Source organism: Xiphias gladius, chromosome 17, assembly GCF_016859285.1.
Source record: "Xiphias gladius isolate SHS-SW01 ecotype Sanya breed wild chromosome 17, ASM1685928v1, whole genome shotgun sequence".
Taxonomy (NCBI): Eukaryota; Metazoa; Chordata; class Actinopteri; order Istiophoriformes; family Xiphiidae; genus Xiphias; species Xiphias gladius.
In genome coordinates, this window is record NC_053416.1 from 108854 (window position 1) to 121765 (window position 12912).

A 12912-nucleotide genomic window follows, 5' to 3' on the forward strand; every position below is an offset into this window, starting at 1 on the left:
CTAAGGATGACATCCTTCCAACACATGCAGAGTAGACTAATCAGTGAGCTGACTTCCAGTTTCTGTCCTATCTGTGCTCACACTGATCATTACATTGGCCGTCTGTACCCAGCTGAATCATCTGTTACTGACAGTTTAAAATATGCAGAATCATGAAGCCCTTGTAAGTGGTGCAGTTTTTTTTATTATTCTTGCTCAACTATAAATGTAGGCTTAAAAAATATTGATGTGTCATGTTTTCTTTTTGTATTTGCCAGGTAAAATAAATTCTTGGTCCACAGCTTTACAACTGAAAATGTGTTTACAGTTTAGCGTGTGACTGTGACTTTACACAGTTTTAATTTCAATGAAACAACAGTGTTGCTCACTTGTTCAATGTCGAAGAAATATGCGCTTAATGCAGTATTGGTATTTATCTGACGTAACTGAATCCTCAGGAATCGAGTTGAAATGAATCTGTTCTGGACTTTGTGAATCTAAATCAATTCAAAAGATTCATTACACCAAATCCTCCGGCTGCTTTGTCATTTTTAAGTGAACTGAGGAGCGTGAGGGTACAGCCCGACAACCCTCTGAATGACCTGGTTTTCATTAACTGGTCATAAAGTGTTCTGGGCCTCATCTACGTCACAATTACAGAAAACACTATGTACTTAAGCTAATTATGCACAAACAAGTATAATCTTTGTGTCTTTACTGAACACACCCATTAAACATTCACAGTGCTGGTGGAAAAAGTCAGTGAAGCCGTGGATTTAATAACTGGTCGACCTCATTTGGCAGCAATAATCTCAAACACTTCTAGTGGGAGTAGCCACAGAACTGAACTGTCTCCATTTAGACACAGTTTGTCTGACTGTGGACTCATGAATATCTGAACTCAATGAGATGACTCCGTAACCCTTCCCAGCTTCATGCAAATCAACGATGCTAAGTCTTCCCAGATCTTCTTTTTTGAGACGTGGTTCATATCAGCAGATGCTTTTCGTGAACAGCAAACTCAAAATATTTGAGTGTTTTTTATGAGTCACACTAGCTTTAACCCACATCTCTGATCTGCTTTCATTGACGAGACTCCAGGTTTGCGGACTCCTGAATCCAGGTAGCTTCTGTAGAAGTCATTAGCCGAGGGGGTCACATACTTTTTCCAACCTACACTGTGAATGTTTGAATGATGTTTTTAACATGGACAAGATCAATACAATGATTTGTGTTAATCGTTAAAACAGATTGTGTTTGTTCATTATTGTAACTTAGATGAAGATCTGAACATATTTTAAAACAAATTTACTCAACGGTTCTCATACTGTTTCTTACCACTGTGTTATGCTCTGTGCCGTTTTTTTATACCTTTATTTTTCATTTATTTTATTGATCATATTTGTTTTTGTAATATCTACAGCTGTTTAAACAGGAGGCCTCTAAGTCTAATTTCAGTGACTATATTATAATAAAAAGTGAATCTAAAAAAGACAACAGAGAGACGTAAGGACAGTGGGACAGTAAACAATAAACCAAACATTCTCACTGTGAGACAGTAATATGTTTCATGTATGGATATAAAATTGAATCATCAAAATATAAAAACTCATGACGGACTGAAAGGAATGATTCTAGTCTCTGAGAAATATTACAAATCTAAGCTCCTGTGTTCTTCTTCTTTTACTTGTTGGTTCTTTATTTAATGGTAAATAAAAATCATTTACTTTTTCTTTGGAAAACACGCTGTAACATTATTTTGAAAGCTGCTATATAAAGACTTTCATTATTATTATTATTATGATTATTAAGCTTGGAATTTTCATAAATGATCCAGCAGGAGGCGGAAATGAGCGGCAACAGACTGAAAACCGGGAGAAGAAAAACTACAGTCCTGCCTGAAATATTCTGGAAGCACCGTGAGTCTCTGTATCTGCGACTCGTGAATCGGTTCTGATAAGACCCGGACCCGTACAGAAGCCGGAACGAGCGCCGGATCACCAAACAGAACAGCAGAAGAAGAAAAAGAGGGTCATCGTCCCGGATGTGACATCAGAGTGAGTCCTCGGCAGGCTAACAGGTGTTAGCAGGTGAGAAAATATATGTAACGTTTTTATTGTTTTAAGCTTTATTTCGCCGTCGCGCCGATGACGTCACACTGATCTGTCCGCCGGTTACGGTGCGGGTTTACGTACGGAAGCTGTTCGTTAGCAGTTAGTTGTTTGTTAGCCGTTAGCTGTAGGCTAGCCTTTAGCTGCAGTTCCGTTCAGACCAGACATTTAAGGTTTTAATGTCTGTTAGGAGGTAACAGACCATTTTTACTTGGAATCGTTTAGAACTCCCATTTGGAATCTGCTGATTTAACACGCAGCAGGAGGGAAACAGTCAAAACCTGCACTCAAGAGGTAAAAATATTTAAGTCCAGAATCCTGGAAGACCTGACTCACATCTGGACAAATACAGTCTTTAACCCTCGAGACACGTGTTCAAATCTTTCTTAAGTTGCAGTAAATCTCTTCAGAGCAGCGGGACGTTTGTCAGAGTATTTACAGCTCAGGCCATATGACTGTGGACAGTAACAGGTTTTGTTCTTCAGGCTCTGAGCTTTAGCACATTCAATGTGAAATAAAATAATGGATACTACATGAAAGTGCCAGGTCTCTGCTTTAATTCTAGAAGGTTTACATCAATACAGATAAACCATGTGGGAGATATGACCCAGTGCCGAAGGTTTAGGGGCTCAGAAGTAATTGGACAGATACACAAAGTCAAGCAAATTCATCATATTTAATATTTAGTGGGAAATCCTTTGGTGTCAGTGACTGCCTGAAGTCTTTGACCCACAGACATCAGCAGACTCTTTGTATCTTCTCTGGTGATGCTCTCAGAGTTTCACTGCAGCCTCCTTCAGCTCTTGTTGTTGGGGGGTCTTCTCTGCCTTTAGTCTGGTCTTCACCAAGTGGACTGCTGCTCAGTTGGACTGAGGACAGGTGAGAGACTTGGCCAGTTGAGGATATTCCACCTCTTCACCCTGAAAAGCTCTGTGGTTGCTTTGGCCGCATGTTTAGCATCCGTGTCCTGCTGAATGATGCAATGTTGTTTCTTTTTGTGTGTTTTTTTTTAACTACAGCCTCTCTGTTTTTTTGAAGTTTACCAGTGGTTTGCAACTTGTGATGAATCCTCTGAGGTTCTGTTCATGAAGTCTCCTCTTGATCGATGACAAGGAAACATGTTTGCCTACATCCTGGAGACCATTCTTGACTTGCTGTGCAGTCATAAATGGGTTTTTCTTCACCAAGCGAGGGGTTTTCTGCTGATCCACAAGACTTGTGGGCCTCGGTCTACCAGCTCATTTCACATTTTCTAGTTTTCCTGTGCACAACCGGCTTTTTTAGAAAGTACCCAAACCAACTACCTTTGATATTTCTGATAGATTTTTGCCTTTTTTGAGCCTCGTCGTTCTTCACTCGCACGATCACCTCTTCACTGGTCATATTGACATACAGGTCCACCTCAACCTAAAGTCTCAACTCTTAGTCAACTCTGAGCCACACGTGAGCTTGTTTTGTGCATGAACCAACATTGAAACAACAAATACCTGTCCAAGAAACATTTAGTAGCCAAGTGTCCAATTACTTTTTGAACCCCTAAACCTGCTGAAATTAAAACTGAGACTTGGCACTTTAATGTAGTATCCATTACTTTATCTCAAACTTAATTTGCTGAAGCTCAGAGTCTGAGAAACAAAAACTGTCTTACTGTCCACATACTTACAGCCTGGACTGTATTATAAAATCAGAAGCTGATCTCTGAGACTGAATGGGATGATAAACCATCAAAGAAATAAACTGGGCTTCAGTCTGTCTACTGACAAAAATACAGAGGAACCTCATGATGGAAAAAATAGTCTGACACACTGCTGTCTGATTGTCTTTGATTAGATTTGAGAAATAAATCAGTGATTAATGGATCAGGTAACTCCCTCATGCATCAGCATGTCACAGGGAGGGCAGTACAGGTGTGAGGTATACAAGTGCTGTCAGACCCCATCAGACATTGTCAGATCATGAGGTCGGTATCACCTAGAATCAATATCACAGTTAATCATCACATTTACCTCCGTAATCGTTAAATTAAATTAGATCTTATTAAATTGATACTGCTCACTTAACCCTGTCTGTTGAGCTGTAAACTAAATGATGTGACTGTACTGTGATGAAACTCATCAGTGCTGGTGCTGATGTTCACGTTTCTTACCAAAGTTAGAAAAAACTGCATTTCATGGGCTAAAAATGGCTCAACACGCCATCTACTGTTTTAACTCAGCAGTAGCTGCAGATGGCAGCAGGTCCCTCTATAGCAACACTCCGCTATGTACATTTGCAATCTGCATTTTTCAGTGAGAGCTATTTTAACTACATGCTCGGCTCTGAGAGCTTCAGGTCCTGGCATTGGTGGGACTGGACCCAACGTCTCTAGCTGATACTGCCGGGACCACCATGGTCCTCCACCACACTAATGTCAGCTTTAGGGGATTCTGGGGGGGAAAAGACCTCCACCTCCAAAGAGCCCTCTAGCATAGGTGCCTTGTGGTCACTGAACAACTCCTGCCTAACACATCCAGCTCTTGAAGAGCCGTGGCTTTTATTTCAGTTTAATGCTAATCTGACTCTGCTCTGACCGCAGCACACCTGACTCACCTGAGCACAGACACACCTGACGTTATCTGAAAGTGTTTCCATTAGGGATGTGCACAATTAGTTGACAAAAGTTGCTACTCTCGCTAGTCAGCACCAGAAATACTAGTCGGTTAAACTAATTATTAATATTTTATTAATGAACAACGCCGGTTAACTGTGGCGTTTAAGATGTTATGCAGAGACCCACCACTAGCCGGGGCTGCAACCCTGTCAGACGGCAGACCCCTCTCCCCTTGCTAATGCCTGGATGTTGTAAGCAAGCAAGGTGGAAAGCGGGACAGAAGACCTTGTAAAACCAGCGCAGTTTGGCAGGATTTTGATCTAGAAAATGAAAATACGGTTGTACGTAGGCTGTATCAGAATAAACAGGCATGTGACCACTCCACCGGAACAATGCGTATCCACATCCAGCACACGTATGTGGACTTAACCTGCAATGAAAGAAGGCTGCTGGTGCGAGCACTGCTAACGTTAGCCACACTCGGCAAACCAATATGCCATTGTTTCACTGGGAACATCTCTAGGTTGTGTACACTGTAAAACCTTTGTTGTTTAAACAAAAAAAGTGAGTGACCAGGCTGCCCTCAGCCTCCAGGTGAACAGCCAGTTTAATTTGTTCATTAGCTGTTCTGATGTAAAACAGGAGTTGACTGAGCTAAACTCAAGTTCAGCCAAAGCTATGAAGTTATATTTACAAGAACTGCTGTTTAGGCCTCACTTCCAGTGTTTGTGTTCTTACTAGGAAATTAGTTTAAAGTCCGGTCTCTTGTGTTCTCCATTGCCTTACCATCACACCTTTGTTTTACTGTTCGCAGCCACATTCAGACCAGGATCAGAGGTGGAAAAACCCAGAAACACTATAATTATTCCTACAGACAGAAACTCACCATGTGGCTTTTTTCAACCATCATTTACACCTTGACTGTCTTCTTATGAAAAATTACTGGACACATAAAAATGCTGTGATCCATCACTCACAGCAGGACTTAACGTTAAACTGAATTATATAATGCCATTTATAGTCATTTTATGATTGTAACTGGAAACTCAGCCCTGATACACCGGGGAGACTTAGTTTGTGATCAAGTCTGTAAGTCAAGTTGACTTAGGACTTCACTCGCTCTCAGAGACCTGGATCTTGACTTGGACTTGCCCCATAAAGACTTACGACTTGACTTGGACTTGCCTTTAAAGATTTGAGACTTGACGTGACCCGCCCTTAAAGACTTGGGACTTGATTTGCCCTCAAAATACTTGATACTTGGCCTGGCCTGCCTGCAAAGACTTGAGACCTGACTTGAACTTGCACCCTAAAGATGTACGGGCTAACTCAGACTTGCCCTCTAAAGACTTAGGACTTGACTCGGACTTGCCCTCTAAAGACTTAGGACTTGACTCGGACTTGCCCTCTAAAGACTTAGGACTTGACTCGGACTTGCCCCCTAAAGACTTAGGTCTTGACCTTGCCCTCAAACCCGTAGGACTTGACTTGCCCTTAAAACACGTGATGCGTGACCTGGCTTGCCCTCAAAGACTAGAGACTTGACTTAAATTTGCCCTTCCCGCTAAAGACTTAGAACATGACTTGGACTTGCCCATGCAATTCTGATCAGTATTACTGCTTTATTGATTTTGTCCAGGGGAGCTGCAATATGAGCAGTCAAGGAGGTGAACGGAGATGCAATGGAGCAGCTGGAAAACCCAGAGAGCAGGAGGAGAAGGAAGAGGACTTTTACGACTGCCAGGAGACTCTGGGGCTTCCAGACCCCAACGTGGAGGAGGAGGAGGCCCGACAGGATGCAGAAGGGTCGGAACACTGTCATGTTAAAACTGAGAGACTATCTGACAGAAGAAACGACACTGAGACTGAGACAGAGGGAGAAGGAATACATCAGGAGGAGATGCAGGGTGACAGGCTGCAGGAGGATTCCGATTCAGAGATAAAGGAAGAGAATAGCCAGGGGGATGAGTTTGATGATGACTACCTGAGGGAGGTGGAGAAGGACCTGACAGAGGAGGAGAAGGAGGTAACACCTGTTAATGTGTTTACTTGTTCACCTGTTCACCTTTTTACCTGTATCTGAAGTGGTGAAATGTCAGCATCAGTCAAATTGCTATTGTAAATTTGTTTCCATATTTCCCATCTGTTTACTGCAAGTCCCACAAACCACAGTGGCGTCCCCTATAAGCCAGAACGTTTCGTCAGCTTTACTTTCAGGTGTTTTTTCTTTCTGAAAGCAAATAATTTAAAAAATATTTCCAAGAAATAAATATTCAGAAAAACCCACTATTTGTGTTTTGCTGAATATCGTATTCGGGTTCGGCTGGACGGAGGGGGTGGCAGGTTAACAACGGGGATGCATTTTGGTCATTTTGCTAACAAGGAGGATGGCATCCTCCCTCATCCCCCCCTAAAATCACCTACTGGCTGTGGTAAATCAGAGTTCTCTCATACATTTATCTTCTGTCTGGGTTGCAGAGTCGACGGCAGCAGAGTTTAACTCTGAAGGAAAAAGGAAACAGCCAGTTTAAAGCTGGGGGTGAGTATAAACCTTTGTTTTTGGTGTATTAGTCCAGTATAAACCAGTACATAAACCAGTATAAAAATGTATCTGCAGACTGGTTGGAGGCGGAGCACAGCTACACGGAGGCTTTGGTTTTATGCCCGGTTTGTTTCAGCAGAGAGCGAGCCATACTGTTCTCCAACAGAGCTGCCGCAAGACTGCACCTGGTAACAACATGCTAACAGTAGGATAATGACATGCTAACAGTGATACTAGCAGGATGCTAACTGTGTCTCATTGTCAGGATCTGAAGGATCGGGCGATCTCAGACTGCACCAGAGGTGAGTGATGACATCACTGTGTACCTGTAGAACAGCAGGTCACCGATTGATGCGTGTATCAACTGATTACGTCTGGTTGCTGTAGCGATAGAGCTGAATCCAGACTACGTGCGGGCTTTGCTGAGGAGGGCAGAGCTCTACGAACAGATGGAGAAGCTGGAGGAGGCTCTGGAGGACTACAAGAAGGTTCTGGACCGAGACCCAAACCAGACCAGTGCCAGGCAAGCCTGCATGGTAAGTTCACTGACTGCTGGGACAAACCAGACCCAGGCATGCCTGTTAAGCCTTCTCCAGTATCACAGTAATCCAGTCTCTAACTGCAGTCATCAGCTGATTCATCCTCAAGCTCCAGTTCAAGTCTGAAGTCTCATCCCGAAACATCAACTATCAGACACCACACTGCTGACAGCTATCTACCTGTCCGTTTCTCCACCTGTCTGTCTCTCAGAGGTTACCTCAGCAGATTCAGGAGAGAAATGAGAAGTTGAAGGAGGAGATGATCAGTACGTACTGCACCTGAATGCACCACACCACTGTTCCGTTAAATAGCGGGAAGACGAGACAGGAATAATCATTACTACCAATGATCAATAATGACTTGAGTGAATAGTCATATGTGTTGAGGGTTAAAGCTATTCAGATTTAATCAGATTCGTTTTTGTCCTTTCACAATAAAAGCACAGGTACCAGAGGTCATTAAATCGCATATTAAAGGATAATTCAGGTGTTTTTATTGTTGACCTGAGGGGGTGAAAACCTACCTGTCTACCCTCTGACCGCTCCAACGCTTACTCGACCCCCTCCCCACCGCAGGTAAGCTGAAGGACCTGGGGAACATGATCCTGAGGCCATTTGGACTTTCCACCAACAACTTCCAGGTGAACCAGGATCAGGACACTGGATCGTATTCCATAAACTTCGTCCAGAACCCAAACAACAACAACAGGTGATGTCACAACGACAAAACCACGGACAGTGATGACATCACGGCAACATGTGGCTGAACCTGTGTGTGTGTTTCAGAGTTAAATAAAGTTTGATGAGTTTCGTGTTTTTAATGTGTGGCTTCGTTGATCCTGGTTCTTAAAGTAGAAACAAAGAGGAAGCAGAGACTGAGTGAAGCGTTAACATTTTAATAAGAACAACAAACACACAAGAAACACAGGGAGTCACTGACATGACGTGTTATTGAATATTGATGAGTACTGATCAATGAGCTCGCCTGGACAGCAGCATTTCTCTGATGTTGTCTTCAGCTTCTTTCACGCTGCGTTCAAGGTACACCTTCTTCTGCTGGAAATAACAAACACATCGTCAGATCGCTGACACGCCTAAACTGCGGGTGTTGTTAATGTGGGTGTTTCCTATCTGAAAACATCAAGCTGCTGATTTGTCATGTTTAACCAGAATCCAGGCAAAAACTCCTGACGTCTGAATAAACCAACTGGTACTGTTGTTGCAGTTGCTCTCTGTTACAACAATTATTCTAATATCAGTAATTAATCATTGAACAGGACCTGGAAAAGCAGAAGAAAATGGATAAAGCAATTAAAAAATAATTAAAGTCCACATATGAATTTGACAGAACATCAGAGGTCAAACAGTTTTTTACTAAAATAACACTTTATAAGTCGTATTTCAGACCTTCAAAAATGAAATTTTCAACACCTGCAGGAGCTCAAGCACCTGTCACACCTCCGCCAGGTGAGCAGCTTTATCTCAGACACCTTCGGGTCCACTCCATTTTATTGTGTATCGGAGTGTAGATTTCGTTGTGTATTTTTGTACCTCCAGCTCTTTGATCTTCTCGTCAGCTGTTTTCTGTTTGTCCATCAGCTGATTATTGATGTCCTCTTTTGACTGAAGAATGAACCTGAAACAAACACACACAGAGTAGCTGTTTAGGAGCTTTCAATCATATCACATGACCTTCCTCAGCAAATGAAAGTTGCCAAGTTCACTTAAAAACGCACTGAAAATCTACATTAAACTGAACTGTTTTTTGATTAAAAAAATGCTTTTAAAGAGAAAAATTACATTCAATTTTACTTGACATCCTTTCCAGAGTTAAGAAGCTGCAGGAGGTGTGAGCTGAAATATTGACTTAGCTGTGATTCATTTACTTTAACTGTGTGAAGTCTCAGCTGTTTCTGCTTCGTAACATCTTTGCACATTTACACTCAAAGATGTTTTATGAAAAGGACAGGTGACAGTGAAACGTTCGCATTGGCCGGAATATAAAATGACCCTGATTATTTTCCAACATCTGTTAAATGAGAAAAAGACTTCATTAGGGCAGAGACACTTAACAGTCATCCTGTTGGAAAGTTTCCCAGAGATCCCACTAATCCAAGGAGAAGAGTCCTCATCATGAGGCCTTTTCTCTGTTAGAAGTGAAACATGAAATACAGTGATATATAAAACCCACATCAGTGTCTCTTGTCTCTCAGTCACAGACTCTGTCTCTCTCCTGTCAGACTGGTGAAGGTTAGAATCATTTTCTCTGAGTATTTTTCAGGCTTCAGTCTTTTCTGAGCTCATCATCTTTGACAGCCGGGATTCTTGTTGCTGTTTGACAGATTTTCTCTCTGGTTCATTTCCACAGTAAAGACATCGGAGATGCTGTGAACTCGTTTTCACTTGTCATGAATTTATTTAAAACAGAAACCCCTGCATGTTAAACTGGACTAACCAAACACTGACAGACTCACTATAAATGGAGTGAAAGCACTCGCTAGCATAGCGACAGGTCTGTCCTTTTTTGTAAATAACAACTGATTGACTATAAATTAATACAAAACTTCGGAATCTCATGATTATATCTGCATATTATTGAGCAGCACCAAGTATAACACTGTTGTAATATCTGAATAATTTTGAATTAAGAGTTCATTCTTCTACAGAAAACTAACCAGGTATATTTATCAGTTCACTTTTCTGTTTCTGTTCATATAAAAACGTCATAAATCTGACGAATTTTTGCACTTTTTTTTTCTCTAGCCGATCACAGATCATTTATAGGATATATTCATTATTTAAATAACACTTTTCTGTCAGAAATAAAACAAAAAAGATTTGATCTATTGTGTTAAGATCATTTAGCAGTAATGTGACACCTGAATGATTCTGACTCACCTGTCTGTATTTTTAATTCACTAAACACAGTTCAGTTTTGTTTCTCTTCATGTAAAAAGGTCATGAATCTGTAAGATTTTACCTTCTTTTACCTACTGTTTGTAAACAGTATAATTTATTTCACATTCGTGTCCTCTGTGTTGTCGCTGTGATGTCACATTTTCTGTTTGAATCACCTGTCCAGGTGAACAAAGATGCTGGTTGTCATGGAGACTCACATGCGTCCGACTCCCTCGTAGAGTCGTGTGTTGTCGGGCAGCGTGGTGATCTCAGTGTGTGTTAGCTTAGCATGTTTCTGGACACGGGTCAGCTGATCGATCTGCAGGTCAGCCAGCTTCACCTTCTGCTGCGTGTCGATCATCTTCACCTGCAGCTCAGAGAACGCCTGAGGAGACAGGAGGTATCACTTTAATCAGAAACACCTGAAAAACCTTCACCTGCAGCTAAGAGAACACCTACAAAAGAGAGGTCCCACTCTGACCAGAAACATCTGAACAACCCTAATATATGAACTAATTGTGATATGAAGCCAAACTGGTAAATTGTTAATAATTTAGAGAAAAGTGAAGTAGGCAGTTTCGTGTCACTACCGGTTAAAAGACAAATATTGAACTGCAAACAATAAATAAAACAAAATGTCGAATGTTTGAATATCTTTCTTTTGTTCCGTTAAACAATAAAATTAGTTCACTGTTTAGTTTGTAACAGATTCTGCTGTCATTATTCAGATGTGTCGTGCTGTCACTTCACCATTACCTGATAGTTCTTTCCTGCAGGCGAGGCGTTCAGGTGTGGGACAGGTAAAATGAAATATTAGAAAATGATTGGATACATCAGAGTGAATAATACCACTTGGTAAGAGATGGTAAAAATGTTATCAGTAAGAGCTGCAGATGAAGAGGTCACTCTGGTTGGTTTTAAGATTTAGGCGGAAAACGCAGTGGGAGGATAACGTTTTCAGAAAATCTGCTGTAGGTGAATGAGTGACTTTTAAAGAGGTCAATGTTAACATCTGCTAAAAGAAAGAAGCTTTTGTTTATCTGTTTGTTTTTTCTATGATACGGGACAGTCCGACAAAAATGAAATGTGTTGGGAATAAAACCAAGAAAAAAAAAAACCCTAAAACTGATGAGTCATGATGATGTGAGGACTGAAGGTTGGTCATAGTTCTTGACAAGACTGTGAATGTTTAAATGGGGTTTTGAAAAAATCTCTCTCTGATACTCAGTCCATTACTGAACTGATTTACAGTGCAACAGTAACAAGACAGAGACTCGAACCTGAAGAACTCAGGATCAGGATTAAAGGGCTCTGCTCATTTAAATGAACTGAATTAAAGACCATTTCCTCTCAAACCTAATAATTAACCTCAGAGACAAACTGTCATCAATACTATGATAAGGAAACACAAGCAGAACAGACCCAAGACCAGGATGATGCGTTTCATGCTTGATAACAGGTGACGCCTCAGGTGAAAACACTCTTTGCAACATGAACAATTAAAATTTGAAGTGATGTGGATTTGAGATGATGTATGACACGGGGAAGAACTGAGCTGTGGACACCGTGCTCCGTTAGACAGACACAGAGCATGTTTTCCACTCAGCACCGAGTCTCGTCTATGAGTCCAGTCCTGCTCAGTTTCCAGGGGTTCATCTGCAGCTCCTCAGACATAAATTGTTACTTGGTTTTCGTGTCACAGTCCTGGATCAGTCTTTACACTGTGGCAGCTGGACTGACGTGAATATCCACTTTGTCACTGAGGAAAAGAAAACCTTTACCGATTGTCTCAGCAGCTTCTATCTGACCAAATCTCCAGGACCAGGTCTCCTGTCTACGGTAACCCGTGACCGTCCTGTTCAAACAGATTCTCACACTTAGCTCGCTGTGCTAACCCTTAGCTCGCTGTGCTAACCCTTAGCTCGCTGTGCTAACCCTTAGCTCGCTCATCGCGCTACACAGTTAAAGAGCTGTTCTTTTACCCACCACGGAATCAGTTAAGGACAGCGATGAGCTGACGGACAGGTGAGGACAAGTGAGGACAGGTAGTAACAGGGGACATATAGAAACAGACTGTACCTTCTTCAGCTCCAGGTCTACGGGCGCAGCCATTTTCTCCGGTGCTGAAACGGAACCACACAGAGATTGCGCATGTGCGGACCCGTTGCTTTTCATCTGCGAGTTTTACGGCAGGTGAAGTTGATGAGCGCCTCCTGCTGGACACGGTCCTCCTCGGCCCAGTCCTTCTGTCGT

At 41.9% G+C, this 12912-nt stretch overlaps 2 protein-coding genes across 4 annotated transcripts; one reads left to right on the forward strand and one right to left on the reverse strand.

Moving 5' to 3' along the window:
- The first annotated feature begins 1837 nt into the window (after window positions 1-1837).
- ttc1 (tetratricopeptide repeat domain 1) lies at window positions 1838-8571 on the forward strand. Of its 2 annotated transcripts, none has more exons than XM_040149933.1 (8): window positions 1838-2069; window positions 6320-6706; window positions 7159-7219; window positions 7298-7410; window positions 7488-7524; window positions 7610-7758; window positions 7973-8027; window positions 8338-8571. In XM_040149933.1, the coding sequence occupies exons 2-8, from the start codon at window positions 6332-6334 to the stop codon at window positions 8472-8474; spliced, it is 927 nt and encodes a 308-aa protein (XP_040005867.1). In that variant the 5' UTR covers window positions 1838-2069; window positions 6320-6331; the 3' UTR covers window positions 8475-8571. The 2 variants fall into 2 exon arrangements, with proteins under 2 accessions (XP_040005867.1, XP_040005868.1); XM_040149934.1 differs by lacking the exon at window positions 1838-2069 and adding an exon at window positions 2122-2384.
- Window positions 8572-8641: 70 nt separating this feature from the next.
- On the reverse strand, window positions 8642-12887 carry pfdn1 (prefoldin subunit 1). 2 transcript variants are annotated; one of them, XM_040149936.1, is made up of 4 exons: window positions 12739-12887; window positions 10878-11044; window positions 9313-9397; window positions 8642-8814 (listed from the first exon to the last, which is right to left on the reverse strand). In XM_040149936.1, exons 1-4 carry the CDS (start codon window positions 12832-12834, stop codon window positions 8734-8736), a joined length of 429 nt encoding a protein of 142 aa, XP_040005870.1. In that variant the 5' UTR covers window positions 12835-12887; the 3' UTR covers window positions 8642-8733. The 2 variants fall into 2 exon arrangements, with proteins under 2 accessions (XP_040005870.1, XP_040005869.1); XM_040149935.1 differs by having other exon boundaries at window positions 8642-8817; window positions 12739-12880.
- Window positions 12888-12912: the final 25 nt, after the last annotated feature.

Coding starts and splice junctions, on each gene's coding strand:
- pfdn1 (XM_040149935.1), bottom strand. CDS start 12,834: ATGAAAAGCAACGGGTCCGCACATGCGCAATCTCTGTGTGGTTCCGTT. Junction 11,045..12,738: donor TAGACCTGGAGCTGAAGAAG/GTACAGTCTGTT, acceptor CTGTCTCCTCAG/GCGTTCTCTGAGCTGCAGGT. Junction 9,398..10,877: donor TACGAGGGAGTCGGACGCAT/GTGAGTCTCCAT, acceptor TGTTTGTTTCAG/GTTCATTCTTCAGTCAAAAG.
- ttc1 (XM_040149933.1), top strand. CDS start 6,332: ATGAGCAGTCAAGGAGGTGAACGGAGATGCAATGGAGCAGCTGGAAAA. Junction 7,411..7,487: donor CTGCCGCAAGACTGCACCTG/GTAACAACATGC, acceptor TCTCATTGTCAG/GATCTGAAGGATCGGGCGAT. Junction 8,028..8,337: donor GTTGAAGGAGGAGATGATCA/GTACGTACTGCA, acceptor TCCCCACCGCAG/GTAAGCTGAAGGACCTGGGG.